Raw genomic sequence first — 15,978 nt, 5'->3', positions numbered from 1 at the left:
TTCTACCAATTCTCAGTATAAAGCACTTTGCAAACAATTAAGAAAATGTTAAGAAGGAATGATGCCTTTTTCATGAGGCTGGTTAGCAATAATACAATTTTTGACCTCTCAAATCTTAATTCAAACCAAGAAGAACTTCACTGACCTATCATGCCTTATAAACTCTACATCATGCCCTTGATGGCACTTCTTGATGCAGTTCACGCAAATTGCATTGCGGTCTGTTGTGTTACAGGTGTGACACCTATGAGAAAAAACAAAACAAGTATTAGACTTTCCTGAAGTACACAAGTTCAATCTAAAATTATAAAAAAAGGGAGTTTACCTGTAAAAATCGTGCATTGGATAGCTGGTGTAACTTGAAATCTTGTACAGGCACTGACCTCTGCTTACAGCCTTTTCGATGGCATCTTGATTGTTCATTATTTTGTTATCTACAGCAAAACAGGTTTGTTACATTAAATGGTTTCAGATTCCTTCAGTTGCCTTTTATTGCAATAAAAATAAATTCATGTTTTGGTTCTCAAAATCTGCTGCTGAACAGTCTTGTATAGGTTTGCTTCTTCACAAATCAGTAGTAGGCACGAAGCTAAGCCCAGCTCTGAATCACAGAAGTAACTTCAGAACATTTCTATCAATTATACATCTCATCACCCTGGGTGGTATGAGGAGCAGGGTGTTAAATGAGCATCATTCTTTAAGCAGGGAGTGTTTTAGCCCACAAAGGCCAAATATATAATGATTCTAGACTGGGGAAAAATAAAACCAAAATTAAAATTAAAAACAAAATGCTTTTCATTGTTAAACACTGTCCAGGTTAGAAAGGTCTGGGGTCCTGTATGAAAGAGTACTTGAAGAGCAGTGTCACCATGTCTCCCCTTCTGCTATGATTAAGGACACGTATGAGCACAATTAAAGCAGTTGGCTGTCACACAGCGACCAAGGTCAAAGGGACACAGGCAGCAAGTCTCCAATGAAAGTTCTTCTACACAGCTACTTGATGCGGTAAGGTAAACACTTCCCCTGGATAATTAACAAGATTAATTATTTAACCTTTCTGGCTGCATGAACGTGTTACCTGGGTCATTAATTAGTCAGGGAAATGTTAGCTTTCATTCAAAGGGGTCTGAATTACAGACCCAACAGAACAAAAGCTTGACAGCAACATTACAAAGGAAATATTACACAAATTAAAACTGCAATAGTGTTTTACCTTTCATTGTAACGTTAACACCAGATGCTAGAAACAAGCCACCAAACCGGTTGTTGAAAATTTGATTGCCTTCTAGAGTCGCTGTGGCATGATTTGTGATTTCAATACCTGGTAAAAATAAAGACCACAAATACATGTTCGATAAAGGTTAACCCAAAGAGGTAAAATTACAGTACCTGGATTATGAACTGATTAAAAATGTGAACAAACGCTGACGGTAAAACTAAAAACACCTTATTCTTCTATCCTACATTTTTTAAAATCATTGTTATAATACAGACCTGCTGCAAAGCCGTCGAATATTCTGTTCTTGCGCAAGACAGGATGGCTGTTAGTGCTAATGAGGACACCTGCCTGGGCGTTTCTGAAGATATCATTCTCCTCTAGGAGTCCTACAACATTCAAAAAACCAACTCAAATTAATCAGGACCTACAAGTAACTATCAGTCACATGCAACAGTTCCAGCTACAAATTTGAATATAAAACTGACAGTGCCTTCACCAATCACTCAGCCCATGTTTACTGACAACCTGTACTATACCTCCAGCACAAGAACTCTAACAACGTTTTCTGTACCATAATTATTTTGCTTTAGAAATGATTTATTCCACACAGATACCGAACTTTACATGAACCTTTTTCTAATGACACTGAACACACAAACCAAGACATACCTCTTCCGCCGTTAAATATGCAGATTCCTCCATCTCTCCCATCATGAATTTTGTTTCTTCGCAGAGTAGGATTACTGTCCGTTTTAATCCAGACACCCGCCATTGCATTATCAAAAATCTCATTGTCTTCTATAAATCCTAAACCTGTATTTAAAAAAAAATATTTTACATAGGTCCCCCTGGATTTTCAGGTTGAATGACCCATTGCTATCGGCTATAAAAAGGTAAAAACTGAAACCTCTTTAAAAAAGCATTTTTTTTCAGGGACTTACCAGAGTTGTAAACAAGGATTCCACCATTTTGCCCTCCCCAGATTTTATTCCTTCTGATCTTCGGGTTACTTCCAGTTCTGACAGAAAACACATTGTTAGAAGCAATGATACACATACATCAACAGTAAAGCAAAGTAACCATGCAAACCATATTTATGGTTATGCCACAAGTAATGGGCATGTCTGAGTACCCACGTACCAGCCCTGAACAGAAAAGGGGAAGCAATTAACATGTGGAAGAAAATGCTCCAACTGTAAATAAAAGATTAGCCCACAACACCCAGTTAAAGACAATCTTTGAACTTTACCATTACTTTAGGAGGTGATGAAAGCCATCACACAAATAAACAAAGATGACAATATATTCAGCTTTGGATTCATGGAAGAGATCATCCTTGACTGCAACGGACAACCAATAAGTGAAAAAGTGAATCTAATGAGCTGAAACTAGCTCACATTCCCTGCTAATAGAGATAAAACAAGAGTCACACAGTAATTAATAACAGTAATTCGTTATAGGAGGCATTAGGTAATACCCACACCTAAATTTTAGACGAGTGCTGTTACCAAGTGATAACACCAACCTGTATTACAGTAAAACAGTTCCATTGAATTCCTTTCCCAATGGGTTGCAAGAGTATAAAAACAAGCTACCCAGGCATACTGTTGAAGCCAATACACTGGCTTCTTACAAACAAACATCTAGAAAAGATCCTTTGATCAATTATCTACCATTTACCAAACGGGCTAAATGGCCCTCCTCTTGTCTGTAATCTTATGTTCTTCTGCAGTCCATGTTCCTGTACATGTGGTATTTACCTGATCTGGACTCCAGAGTACATGTGGTTGTAGATGTCATTGTCTTCAAGCACTCCATGGCCATTGTCATAAAAGTAAACCCCCACCTGTTCAAGAATAAAGACATGTTTATGATTTTCAGTTTCAGAGGATTAAGTAGTTTTGATTCACAAATCAAAATTCCTATCTAGATTCTGTACCTGCTTCCCACTGTGTATTCGGTTTCTACGTAAAACTGGTGTGCTTCCTGTTGTAACCCACACGCCTGCCAGCGTATTGCTGTATACTTCGTTTTCCTCAATTACACCTTGTCCTTTCTCGTGCTGTAACAGAACACATCCATGAACCTTCAAAAGCACTGCAAGAGTACGCTATTTATCCAAGGATTAGGACAATTAATACTTTAATATATGACACATATAAGACATGCCTCTCTTCAAGCTTCCACTGATTGTTCACAAAATAAAAGTCTACATTAGTTTATACAGTGCCAGTATTTAAAATACACTTTCAGGAACTTCTAGACAGCTGAACGCAGGCTAGCTTGAATAAACATGTATTTTATTCTGTAAATAAAAATACCAAGTTAGATTACAGCTAACACAATGGCTGAATCAAAAAATGGGAATGACACTGGTTTAACTCCATTTTCTGATGGAATACACTGGCAACTGGCATTTTTACTATGAACTTTAGATGGCTACAAAAACATGTTATGCTAAAAAGACCAAAAATCTGCTTACCACATAAATGCCTCCGTGCTGCCCATCATGAATTTTATTGTGTCGGACAATAGGGCAGCTGTTTGTTCGGATCTGTATACCCGCCAGTGCATTGCCATAAATGTCATTTCCTTCAATAAGGCCTCTTCCATCACCAAATATGTACACTCCACCTTGATTGCCATTAAAGATGGCATTGCCCCTGCAAAAAGTATTTCCATAATTAAGTATAATAATATTATTAACTTCCACTTATATAGTGCTTTTCTGGACACTCCACTCAAAGCGCTTTACATGTAATGGGGACTCCCCCTCCACCACCACCAATGTGCAGCATCCACCCAGATGATGTGATAGCAGCCCTAGTGCACCAGAACACTCACCACACATCAGCTCTCAGTGGGGAGGAGAGCAGAGTAATGAAGCCAATTCATAGATGGGGATTATTAGGAGGCCATGATTGGTAAGAGTCAGTGGGAAATTTGTCCAGGACGCCGGGGTTACACCCCTACTCTTTTCGAGAAACACCCTGGGATTTGTAATGACCATAGAGAGTTAGGACCTCTGTTTTACGTCTCATCCGAAGGACGGTGCCTGTTTACAGTATAGTGTCCCCGTCACTATACTGGGGCATTAGGACTCACATGGACCCATGCTGGCCCCACTAACACCTCTTCCAGCAGCAACCTTAGTTTTTCCCAGGAGGTCTCTCATCCAGGTACTGACCAGGCTCACACCTGCTTAGCTTCAGTGGGTTGCCAGTTGTGAGTTGCAGGGTGATATGGCTGCTAAAACCTTCTATATTATACATCAGAATATTTTATTCTGTGAACCAATGCTTATTTGAAAAAAAACATATAGCATGACATAACTATTTTCCTTTGGTAATATATTCTGAGTTGGAAGGTCTTGTATACTTCTTCAAGAATTTTGAGAATAATCCTGAAAGTGGTATCCGATGAGCACCAAACAATGTCCTCCATATTTATTGATAACCCTGATGACAACAAAAAAATTACACTGTCTTGCTTAAATAAAATTATAAAAAATTATACTTTAATCATTACAGTAGTGTAGTAATATTTGTCAGTAAGCCGAATTACAGAAAATAAGGTTAGGTATTAAACCTTATAATACGTATTTTGCTTTGCATATAACTGATTTTAAAAGGGAACTTGCAGTGTCACTTATACGGCAATATCAAGAGCTGGGAAACAAAATGGTGATTTATCAAAGCCAATCATATGGAGACACCAGACTGCCAAAATGACACAGACGCCTTCAAAACATTACATAAAAACAAGCATTTTAGGAATACATACCATCGCATTCCTGAGACCTTTATGAAATTCTTTCAACCTCTACCACTTTTCAAGTATGGATTATTTAATACTGTTTAACACAGCACTTTATTTCTGCACTTCCAAGATCCAAGACATGCTGGAACTTACCTAATAGTGGGGTCACTGTTGGAAGTTATCCATACACCCGCAAAGTTGTTTGCATAGATTTTGTTCTCTATGAACTGGCCTCTTCCTTTCTCGTGCACATAGATACCCCCAGTCTGACCGTGGTGGATTTCACATCGGACCACTGTAGGGTTTGCGTAGGCTTTGACTTCGAACCCCGCTATCCTGTTCCTGTGGATGTTGCAGCTTTCAAAGTAGCCCTATGGAAAGATCAATCAGGTTAAAGGTCTCATACCGTGTTCACGGCGAGAGCCCCGACAACAACCTGTTAAATCAAGGTAATACAACTATCTCCTGTACACATCTACAAGCAAGCAGCTATTCAAAAATAATTGTTGCTTTAAATATTTTAGATGACATCCAGTATTTACAGTTTGACCTCTTAAGACAAGTATTGTTGGTTTTTCAACATTTCAAAAAGTCCTTTTAGGAGATGTAAATATTGAATTTATTATTGTGGTACTTAATAAAAACTGCAAGAAAATAAATTACATTACATAAAACAACTTTTAAGCTGAGCAAAAAGTAAATGGCCTACCAACACATCACACCTCCGTTATCATTTCAGTCAGGCCTTGAAGTTTGATTTGAACAGAATTTTGTAATAACAGTTTACAGACAAATTACAAATTAACCAAGTTGTGTAGTTCAATTACCATGCCATGATCAAAAGTGAAAACACCAACATCTCTCCCATGGTGAATATGATTCCTTCTGATGATGGGATTCCCATGGTTTTTCACCCAAATTCCAGCTAAAGCATTATTGGAGATCTCATTATCCTCGTATATGCCCTGAGGGAAAATTGCATTATATTACCTTTACAGAACCTCCATGCATCTTCAGAACTGGCAGAAAAACATTTTACCCCCTGCCTTGCCTAAAACTACATAAGTATTTCGCTAGTCTTTTAAATACTTGATTTCACTGATCCTGATCTCTAACTCTAAATGAAGGTGTATTTATGTTTGAAAGGATGCTTGAAACCCAGACCATTTTACTAAAAACTCCAGACTAAGGTAACCCAATCTACCTAAAAATTAATTTAGTGCACAGTATTAGTCAGCTTAAAAAAAGGTTTAGAGTGCAACTTAAGCACACTGCAGAGCACTATAAACTATAAAGTTAGTAAGCCAACATTTCATTTTCAATTCTCCATCTACACCCACTATATCCAGTAGCTACCAAGCTAACTGCATGTTTCATTTTACAGTACACTACTCAAAACTTTTTTTTAAAGTTACAAGCTGCCGTTTTTACCTGTGCATGATCCGTTATGTACAATCCCACGTTTTCACAATCACTGATGTTACAGTGTTTGATGGTAGGACAAGCGCCCTGACCGCTGACGCAGACTGCTGAACCAACTAGGAGAAAAAAGGCACACTTTCACACCAAAAAGAGAAGAAAACATCTCAAAGAAAAAAAGTCAAAATGCTCAGCTTGGGTCTTAAAGTAGTGCAGCAGAACAGAAAAACATACTGCTAAATGAATAACTTCATTGTTTAGAATTACAAAGCCAGCCAAGTGCCTAAGGCTGATCTTTCCCAAAAAGTTGCCAGAAAAATATTCTATACCTCATCAGGAAATAAGTAAAGACGAACAGTTTCCCAGTTTTTTTAAACTAGATGCCCTGCCATATTATAAAACAATCTCTAAATTTGCTTTTAATGTTTTAGCATTCTATTAAGAACACCATAGACTCATATTTATGCAGAACATTTTTACACAAATCTGTATACATGTGGAAGGCAACAAAAAATAAATGAAAAATCAAAGAATGTAGGAAATGTCACAAACTCAAATATAGCATGGCATGCATCTGAGCTACACTTTGGGAACTAGCTAGGGAGGCTATAACACGCCTGTGCTTTCTTTATTGTGCAGCATCCCCTCAATATGGCTTGTAAACTAAAAACGAGTATGAAGGGGAAATGAACATTTACAAATGGAACCCCCTCCCCAACTATTTCCCCAAATAACTCTGAATAGAGATAAGTCAAGTGTGCAGCACCTTCACCATCATGATCTCCATCAGCTGCACACTCCTTTCATATTCATCATCACTAGGAGGTTATGGTGAGTGTTCCCTGCATTCTATTATTAAAAATTCAGTATTTGCTGAATTACCGTTTTATAATACATACACATACTGATACAATTGATTTTACTTGTTTAAGGAAAGTGAATAGGAGGGTATAAGAGGAATGTTCCGATTATACACAATTTTGGGTATAGGTGCAAAGTCAGGAACTGAACTACCTAGTAAAACACGGGTCTACTGTACATATAAATACTGGTACATATAATGATTTGAGAAAAGATTAAACATTCTTCAGCTAAATGTAGTGAAATGCTGCTGTGATGGAACCACAAGGTCAGGCGTTTTAACCCAGATTTTACAATTAATGAGGTACTAGATTTGGTGCAACTTGAAATGCCAATTAAAGCTTAAACCTACTGAATGGAGGGATTGGAAAACAAAAATAGCAACAGTGGACTTATGAATTAATGAATCAGAATTTGTAAATGATTCACCTCAGAGAAGTATGAACATACAGATCACATGGGTGATTCTCAGCTACAGGTAGCTACATTTATGTCCTCATTAAGACAGTACAGGGAAAGATTAAAAAAGCAAACAATGTTTGGGTATATAGTTAAGTGCACAATTTACAACTGAAGGAGAGCACACTCAGGCTTCACAATGCTGTAAGACAGGGAATCATTCTTCTTGCCATCTTGGTTTTGTTAAAGAAAAACGGGAAACAGGTTACAGCACCTAGATCCCTAGTCTAGAACAAAGGAAAATGAGAGGAGATTTGATGCAAATATAGAACATCCTAAAAGGTTCAGATAAGATCAACCCAGAGAACTATCTCAGACTCAGGTTACAACTTTAAAATAATAGGGAATTCACTAAGTACTGAGAGTAGGAATGCTTCTTTACACAACAGGGTATCTCAGCTGGGTGGTTTAGGCCTAAACCCTGGGCTCCTTCCTGCAACAGAATGGAACTACTAAAGAACAAAATGATTAAAATGGATTGAGTAGCTTTAAACTATTTTCACAAAGAGTTGTTTTAAGACTTAAAGGATACAGTATGTTCTTTTCAAATATTTCTTAGGTTTCATAAAGGAACATTATGTTCTTAAGCATCTGAATATTAAGGATGTAATTAGAGCACTGAATGCCACAGAATATCATACAAAATGTTAAGCACCAGATGCCAGAGTCAAAGCTTGCTTAGGGTGTCACTCACCTGTGCATGTGCTGCGAATGATGCAGTGATCTATAATGGGGCTACAGTTGACTGTGATCTCCAGGCAGTGGTGTGCATTGTGATGCTGGGCCGATTTGTCATCCGGGTTAAACTACAAAAACAGCAACACAATAGCTATTAGACAGCCAATGTTTACATGTAGTAGAATCTTAGTTTACATGTAAAAGACTGAACAGTTTAGAGACTTTTGTAGCCTGAGGAAGTAACCTGTATGATATAATTTCAAATACTTTAAATGTCAAACAAAATACTTCAGGACATTGAGTGTTTAAAACAAGAATAGCACAGCTACAAGCAAAATAAAGAAAGATAAAGTCAGCATAATCCTTGAATAGTTCAGTCACCGCCAGGAACACACACAGGTCTTTGACGTTTTAAAGAATTAACTTTGACCTCAAGAAGTTAAAGCAGTTTTCTACCAAAATATTAGTTTATCTGCATTAATAGAAAAGAAAATTAATATATTAGGTCTAAAGCTTTAGAAATGTACCCCCACATGAACACTGACATTTCATGGTTAAGTGTGAAATGGAGGTAGAACCCAGAATGGCCCTGGAAAGAGGAGCAACATGCTCAGCAAATTGGTGCCTGGTACAGACACATGGCCAATCACAGGCTGAGTGCTACAATCCAGGCCTGTGATAGTCACTAGCCACCAATAGTAGGGTTGAAATAATTGGCCACAGTTTCTGTAGCTCTCTGCAAATGCAGCCAACCCTGTGGCCTTTCAAAAGACTGTAGTACTGTCGGCAAAGGACATGCCTCTATTCTGAACAGCGCTGAACCTCTGGTGAGGGTCAAAGACGAATGGCTCAAAAGTGGGTGGGTCACAGAAATGTACCTTTACTTCCATTACCTCTCCTATATGAGTTAATACAGTGCATAGCCATGAGCCAAGATATGAAAAACAATTTGTCATCATGCAAGTATTTAAAAAAAATTGGTAATTCTAAATTCAATCTTATTTAAATAATTTTTTAAAGAGGGGGAAATGATTAATGTATCACAGGAGAACTCTGTACCCGGATAGTCATGTAGCCCACATAGGCATCCTCAGACCCCTCCATAAAGACAAACGTGGAGTCTCTAGTGTTCTCAATTATCACTTTGTCTGCTACTTTCCCAGGTGCTGAAAAACAGAGAAAGAAAGAAAAGCAAGGTTATTTCAAACTTGAGTTTTTAAATTTAAAAACATGTATTCATTATAGTGTTGGTCTGAAATGTATTCTGGCTTTGCAAAGTGGCTGCTAAACTGACTAGAAAATAGTATATTTTGTTGCAAAAGAAAACTGCTACCTAAAGAATTCAGCTTACATAGTAGAAAAACTGAAGATTTGAAAACGTTCGGTATGTTTACATGTCTTAGACAATGCTGTACCAATATAGTGATTTATACTGCACGTTTCACGACAGGTTTTAAAACAGTGCTTGGATTTCTTTAAAGAAACAAGTCCAGGTTAATTCCACGACATAGGCATATTTTGAGCACAGAATTAGCCTCTATGTATTTCTTTGCAACTTGCCTGCAGACAGTTCCCCACTCAAAACTTTCATAAATCTTTAAGGAAATTTAATTAAATGTTTCCATACAAGATGGCTAGGTACTAAAGCATATCATGCTCAGTTTACAAGATAGTTAAAGCAAACTGCTCTTATACATGCACACACCTAAGCATGGCTGACTGAACTATCACTTAAGAACATGTCTTGTAAAATGATACGCTACTAAACCATAGCTGTTATAATAATCTGGGCTGCAAAACAAGTTAACTATATTGTTAAGTCTTTTCTGCAATTACAAAAATGCATGTGGAGTGTACCTGCACCGATCATTGTGATTGGTGATTCAATGTAGATCCATTCATCAGTGTAGATTCCAGAGTGAACAAATATCAGACCATCAAAATGTGCTTCCTGAACTCCACCCAATGCATCTTCAATTGTGTCATAATACTGAGGAAAAATTAAAGCAGGAAAATGCTGAATAAAATGTAGTACACAACATTAACTTCAAAAACCCACTATAGCTTTATCACAGTGCAACCCTTATTTAAATGTTATGTTATACTATTTTGCAAACACTTATCTCAAACCAACACATTTTTAAGGCAGTATTTTTAGCAATAACATTTTAAGCTTTACAATTAATGATCACGCTCCTAAAGAAAACAGCAATAATTAAAATGAATTTTATAAAGACCTTAATCACAGGAACTATCAATGAATGGCATGAAAATGAAAAAACATACCAACATATTTTCTCTCCCTTTGTATCTGGCAGGGTTACTGTAAAAGTGTTCTGCAAATCCAGGTTTTACATGTGCCCCTTTATACTGGAAACAGAAAAGGTCATTCATGTATTAAACTATTTTCAATCTATGAATCACATGTACTCATTCAAACATACACTACACATTTTTATTGTCACTGTGCAATTGCCACTTCACAAAATATCCATTCTGAAAAACTGTTACACAATCCATTTATGCTTTTTAATTATTCATGTTACCAGCCACATTCTTGAGTACTTCCGATATTGGATGCCTGTCAAGCAAAATATCCAGTCAGAAGGATGGATAGCTTCATTTTATCAAAGAGAAAACTAGAAGAGTCATATTTACGAAGCAAAAAAAAAATTTGTTTGCAAAACAAAGAGAAAAGTTTTTAACTCTTAAGGTTTTCTCCAAAAGCAAGTTCAAAGAGCAAAAATATATATCAAAGACATGATCACAAGGTTCACATACATATCAACTACAGTAAAGCAGCTTATATGAAGTTGGATCACGTACACCGAGAACCTATAACTTTCCATCTTCTGATGACAACTTGCAGAGTTCTAAAAGGCAACTTGGAACATACCAACTGCTGAAAGCTTTCTTTCCAGGGATTTGGCTGCTCGTATTCCTCCGGGTTAATCTGATAGAATTTACCAGTTTCAGGATGCATCATTGGACGCGTGTATTCAAACACTTCCATGTATAGCCTTTTCCTGCAAACAAACAAGATACAATTTGCCAGGTGTGAGCAAAGCACCTTTAAGCATTTTTGAAGATTTCAAATCCCATAGACTTCCTAAACATTTGAAAAAACTAAGAGAAAGTAATAGCAAACAGCCAATCACTTACCACAAAATTGGATCATTAGCTAGCTCACTGAAGCGTTTACACACACAGGCCGCTCGACACAGATCCTGCTCTAGCAGGTATGAGAAGATTTTCAGAACCACCTCATCTGGTAGCTTTTCTTGGAGATATTGTTCAGCTGGGGCAGCTGTAAAACGGAAATGGTGTTTCAGGATTAAGTTTTCCTATTTTGTATACAGTGAAAACAGGTATAGATAGAAACCAGTGGTGTTGGTATTTGCATAGAACTTATGAAAACTACGCTGCATCCAAGTGTTCAACAGTCCAAGTACTAAACTGTTGGTAAGAACTGCAAAAGGCATATTTAGGACTTTCTGCATTAAAGATTTGCATGTTTCTCTGATACTATATACATTGCAGAAAAGTAATGTACAATCAGAGACCTGTAACTTTTGTTTGCAGTCTGTTTTTGTAAAGAACATATCCACAAAATATTTTTGTAACAAACAAGCCAGCATGAGCACAAAGGCAGGATGTCTTCCAGTCGTCACGTACAAATCAAAAGGTCTCCATATGAGTGGTGTCTCCAGTTACTTACAAGACTGGCAATACAGATATATAATTTTCAACACTGCTCAAAATAACATTCCCACTAACAAAGTGTTATAATAATATTCCTTATTCATCAACAGAAAAGTTAAAAATATATAGCATTTAGAAGATCCAACATACCTGGTAGGTCTTGTGACTTTCCTGATACTCTAGCACGTTTAGCACGGTGGCCAAAGTTTTCCGTAGTAGATGTGGAAGCACCCTATAAAAAAAGATTAAACAATTCCAATTCATCTCATTTATCAGAACCATTAAAGCTCTTTACAGATCAATTACTGTATGAACATCCTAAACCAAAGATGAGAGCATGTATACAATGAGCAATTATGATGCTTAATACATTACCAAGCTACTCAATGTCAAGTCATTCCAGTTTATTTTATAGTGGAAGTTTTATTACACATATCGATGCAATTAAGGAGCTTGAGGGTAAGAGCCATGCAGCAGCAGTAGTTTCACTTGCTACTGTTACAAGTGCAGATTAGACTTTTTTTTCACAAGAACAAGCAGTAGCTATGAATTATAGGAAGACACTATAAAATAGAATAGAAACAGACTTATTTCACTTTACGAATATAAAGACAATTGGTAGCCACCGAGTCTTGTTTTACCATTATTAGTACATATAGTGATGTAGCTAACTTTGATAAGTGAGACAGTAAATATGCATGTTACAATATTGACCATTTTCAGGGCTATGGTATTTATTTTTTTTAGATTGAGAGGAAAAAGTTTAATCACCCAGAACTATAAAAAAGCACTTTACATGCTGCCTTCTGTAATTTTATTCTTTAAAACAGACTATCTGCCCCACAGGTCCTTGTAATGAAACTTGCCACAGGTTGTGAGAGCCTCAAAGCATCCACTTTATAAGAGCATCCCTTAGCAGTCACTCTGTAAATACTATACCTCCATGCTGCTCTTTGCAGGACAAGCTGTTCGCTTTGGTAACAGAGACTTTCTGCGGAGTTGGTAGGGACTGTTCTGAGCTCCTGGACCAGATTCTTCTGCAACCATATCTGCTGGAACATCCTCATCTGCAATGAAAACGTCATGATTAAACTTTAATTCAATACATGCACAAGTGGTTCAGTCAGTAGTGGTGCTGCTTAGGAGTACAGGCAGAAACCTAGAGATAGCCAATGACCTACATCACCAGCTGGCATCTGGGCTATGGCACTGGCTGACTAACTATGATTCCCAAAGAGTGTGCAAAAGGCTGAACACCACCAAGGTGAGGTAAGGTCTGATCTGTCAGAGTAATCGCTAAAGACCATGTTTGAGTTGCCAGGCACCTTTGAGATAGAAGACTTAACGGTTTTATATACTGACATTTCAAAACTGATGGTAACTCTTGGTTAAGGTTTCTAATTTACACCAATTGTCTGTATACCAGAGAGACGAAAACAAATGTAAAAAAATGCCAAAGCTTTAAAGTGTCAGCCAGAGGTACAATCAGAACAAACTCAATGAATCATAAGTTGTATAAATCCATTAGTGTGACATTCAGTAATGTGATTTAAATTCACAAGCCTTTTACAATTTTTTCAAACAGGATACCTCTGAAAATGAATACTTTCCATTTATAAAATACACCTATGAATAATAACCATTACAGGCTGTCTGTCACTAAGAACAGCTTATTTGGCAGACAACTTAATCAGACATCATGACAATAAAATGATGTCCTCACAACATAAAACTGAAGCTCAGACTTTTGCAGAAAGCCTACTGGCTCTTTGACTTAAGCTAAATGTAATTACAATAAGACATGCATAACATCTTGAGTCTTATCTAGGTAGTTCACTCAATTTGCTTATATCTGATAATCTTACTAAAGGAAGTTCTCAACATCATGAAAACAACCGTTGGCCAGGACATTTACATAAGCAAGATAATGTGCACAAAACCAACCTTCATTGCTGAAAAAGCTTTTGGTAAAAACTAAGCAATTTTTAGAGCTTTTAGAAAATGACCAGTAGGTCACCACAGACAGAATCAGATCCATAAAGCTTAAATCCTGGTATATGGTATGTAAAGATACAAGTCACTGCAAGTTAGATCTTTATAGACTTGTCTCCAAATTGACAAAAAATCACTTTAAGGACTTCACTGACTATCTTTGGTAAATCACCAAAACTAGCTTTACCATAGTTTTTCTTAGGCATCAAAGACTTAGTGGTATAATCTACCTTATCTACACAAGCCATATGATAGTCATACATGCATAATAAAACATGTAACAATCTGTTTTAAAAGATATCAGGTAGCTAAAATGCATAGGCAGAAAAGACAAGGAGTCTAATAAAACAAGCAAGGTAAATTCCTGATCTAACTTTCTCAAGGATTTTCCAGGCAGATTCCCATCCATAGTGGGTATTAGAACCCAGGCATACAGGTTAATGGCACATTCCTCTGCCAAGCAAGGGCCTCACTGCTAACAAACACCAACAACAACTTCCATGCCTCCGAACTGGCCAGTACAAAAGTTACTCTAGGCTTTCATGTATATGGTCTCAGGCAGCAATATCTTGGCAAGGTCCAGCCTATGCAGAATAAACGGAATGAGATAGCAGTTTCTTAGGATTAGCCTCTCCCCCAATTCAGGTTTGATCACTATAATCCTGTTAGTTAAACCCAAGTGCTACTGAAGAGCACTATTGACCTGTCAGATGGAAATCAGCAGCACCCCAACTGGAGAAACCCAGAAACACCCAAGCTATTCATGGAAAATCTTGAAGGCCAAGATCATATCTTGGGATTTAAGTAGCATAACAGAAACATTGTCAATCAGCTTCAAGCACTGGTCTCTTAACTGCCTGTCAATTTGTCAAACTGTTGTTTGCATTTGTATATTGTCATCTGCTTCCTAACTCAGTTTCTAGGTCTTAATTTAAACTAATGGCCTGCAAAAAGCCAGAACAAAATGGGAATCCCTGCCTCAAAACCACCACACTCAGATACATGGTAATGTATACTTTTAAACACAATTCTTAAATAATTAACTAGGTGGGAGAGGGTGCAAGGTGGACTGACCAGAGGTGAGTCCCAGTCATTATGCTGAAAACCCCATGCATTCATTAAGAAGGCTTCCTTCAAAGCAATTATCTGGACACTGATTGTCAGCACACTGAATGAACTTATTCATTATCCTTTCTTGTATCACATTGTATTACATATATACCCAAACACAAGCCATGTGCATGGATACCTTTCAACGCATTATAATACATGTATTATATATATATATTCAGGTACAACTCCAGGAGAGTCTATGTAACAGTGGCAATGCTACTTGCATATCAATTCTATTTTAATTAAGAAAAAACTCATCTAATTTCCCTCTGCTAACTGCACTTGAAAAGTTCCAACACAGAGAACAAATTTTAAGTGTGAAACAGCTGTGCTGCTTCCTCAGAAATATGCAACATGAAAACTTCATTTTGAGCTATAACTAGGTGTGCAAGAGGTGTATTGAACTGGAAGCTACAACAATCACTATTAACACAAATTTCCATACCATGCCAACATGGCTTACAAACTGCAAAGTGATGAAACCAAGCCAGGATATCCTCACAGAAACTGAACAACCTTGTAGAGAAGCGAAACTACAGATAAATAACCATCATCATGGTAGCTATTGATTCAGAGAGATCAAGATGGGAATTTTAAAATAAGTTTTCCAATTTTACTTAATAAACCTCCAAAGCTAAAGACAACTGTCTGAAACTCCACATTTTGTTATAGATATTTGTCTATACACCTTCCATGTGTCAGACAGCAGAGATTGGCTGCTTCAGAACATTATATTCTCCCTCTTTTTTCAGTGCTTTAATTTCTAACACTCCAGT

At 37.1% G+C, this 15,978-nt stretch overlaps 1 protein-coding gene across 2 annotated transcripts in view; it reads right to left on the bottom strand.

Annotated features, from left to right (window-relative positions):
- fbxo11b (F-box protein 11b) overlaps positions 1–15,978 on the bottom strand; it is a 37,007-nt gene that overhangs the window by 2,130 nt on the left and 18,899 nt on the right. For both annotated transcript variants that reach the window (XM_006638629.3, XM_015362955.2), the window contains exons 2-21: positions 13,037–13,164; positions 12,248–12,329; positions 11,558–11,702; positions 11,292–11,421; positions 10,682–10,765; positions 10,253–10,385; positions 9,455–9,561; positions 8,412–8,523; positions 6,410–6,516; positions 5,806–5,943; positions 5,132–5,349; positions 3,702–3,882; positions 3,159–3,281; positions 2,980–3,065; positions 2,161–2,237; positions 1,889–2,032; positions 1,495–1,605; positions 1,214–1,321; positions 326–434; positions 146–244 (exon numbers count right to left, since the gene is read on the bottom strand). In XM_006638629.3, coding sequence (XP_006638692.2) covers positions 146–244; positions 326–434; positions 1,214–1,321; positions 1,495–1,605; positions 1,889–2,032; positions 2,161–2,237; positions 2,980–3,065; positions 3,159–3,281; positions 3,702–3,882; positions 5,132–5,349; positions 5,806–5,943; positions 6,410–6,516; positions 8,412–8,523; positions 9,455–9,561; positions 10,253–10,385; positions 10,682–10,765; positions 11,292–11,421; positions 11,558–11,702; positions 12,248–12,329; positions 13,037–13,164 — 2,422 coding nt within the window. The remainder of the gene's footprint in view (positions 1–145; positions 245–325; positions 435–1,213; positions 1,322–1,494; positions 1,606–1,888; positions 2,033–2,160; positions 2,238–2,979; positions 3,066–3,158; positions 3,282–3,701; positions 3,883–5,131; positions 5,350–5,805; positions 5,944–6,409; positions 6,517–8,411; positions 8,524–9,454; positions 9,562–10,252; positions 10,386–10,681; positions 10,766–11,291; positions 11,422–11,557; positions 11,703–12,247; positions 12,330–13,036; positions 13,165–15,978) is intronic.

The sequence above is a fragment of the Lepisosteus oculatus genome, chromosome 17 (assembly GCF_040954835.1).
Source record: "Lepisosteus oculatus isolate fLepOcu1 chromosome 17, fLepOcu1.hap2, whole genome shotgun sequence".
NCBI lineage: Eukaryota > Metazoa > Chordata > Actinopteri > Semionotiformes > Lepisosteidae > Lepisosteus > Lepisosteus oculatus.
The sequence above is the reverse complement of the archived record's forward strand: the minus strand, read 5'-3'. Positions and strand labels throughout refer to the sequence as shown.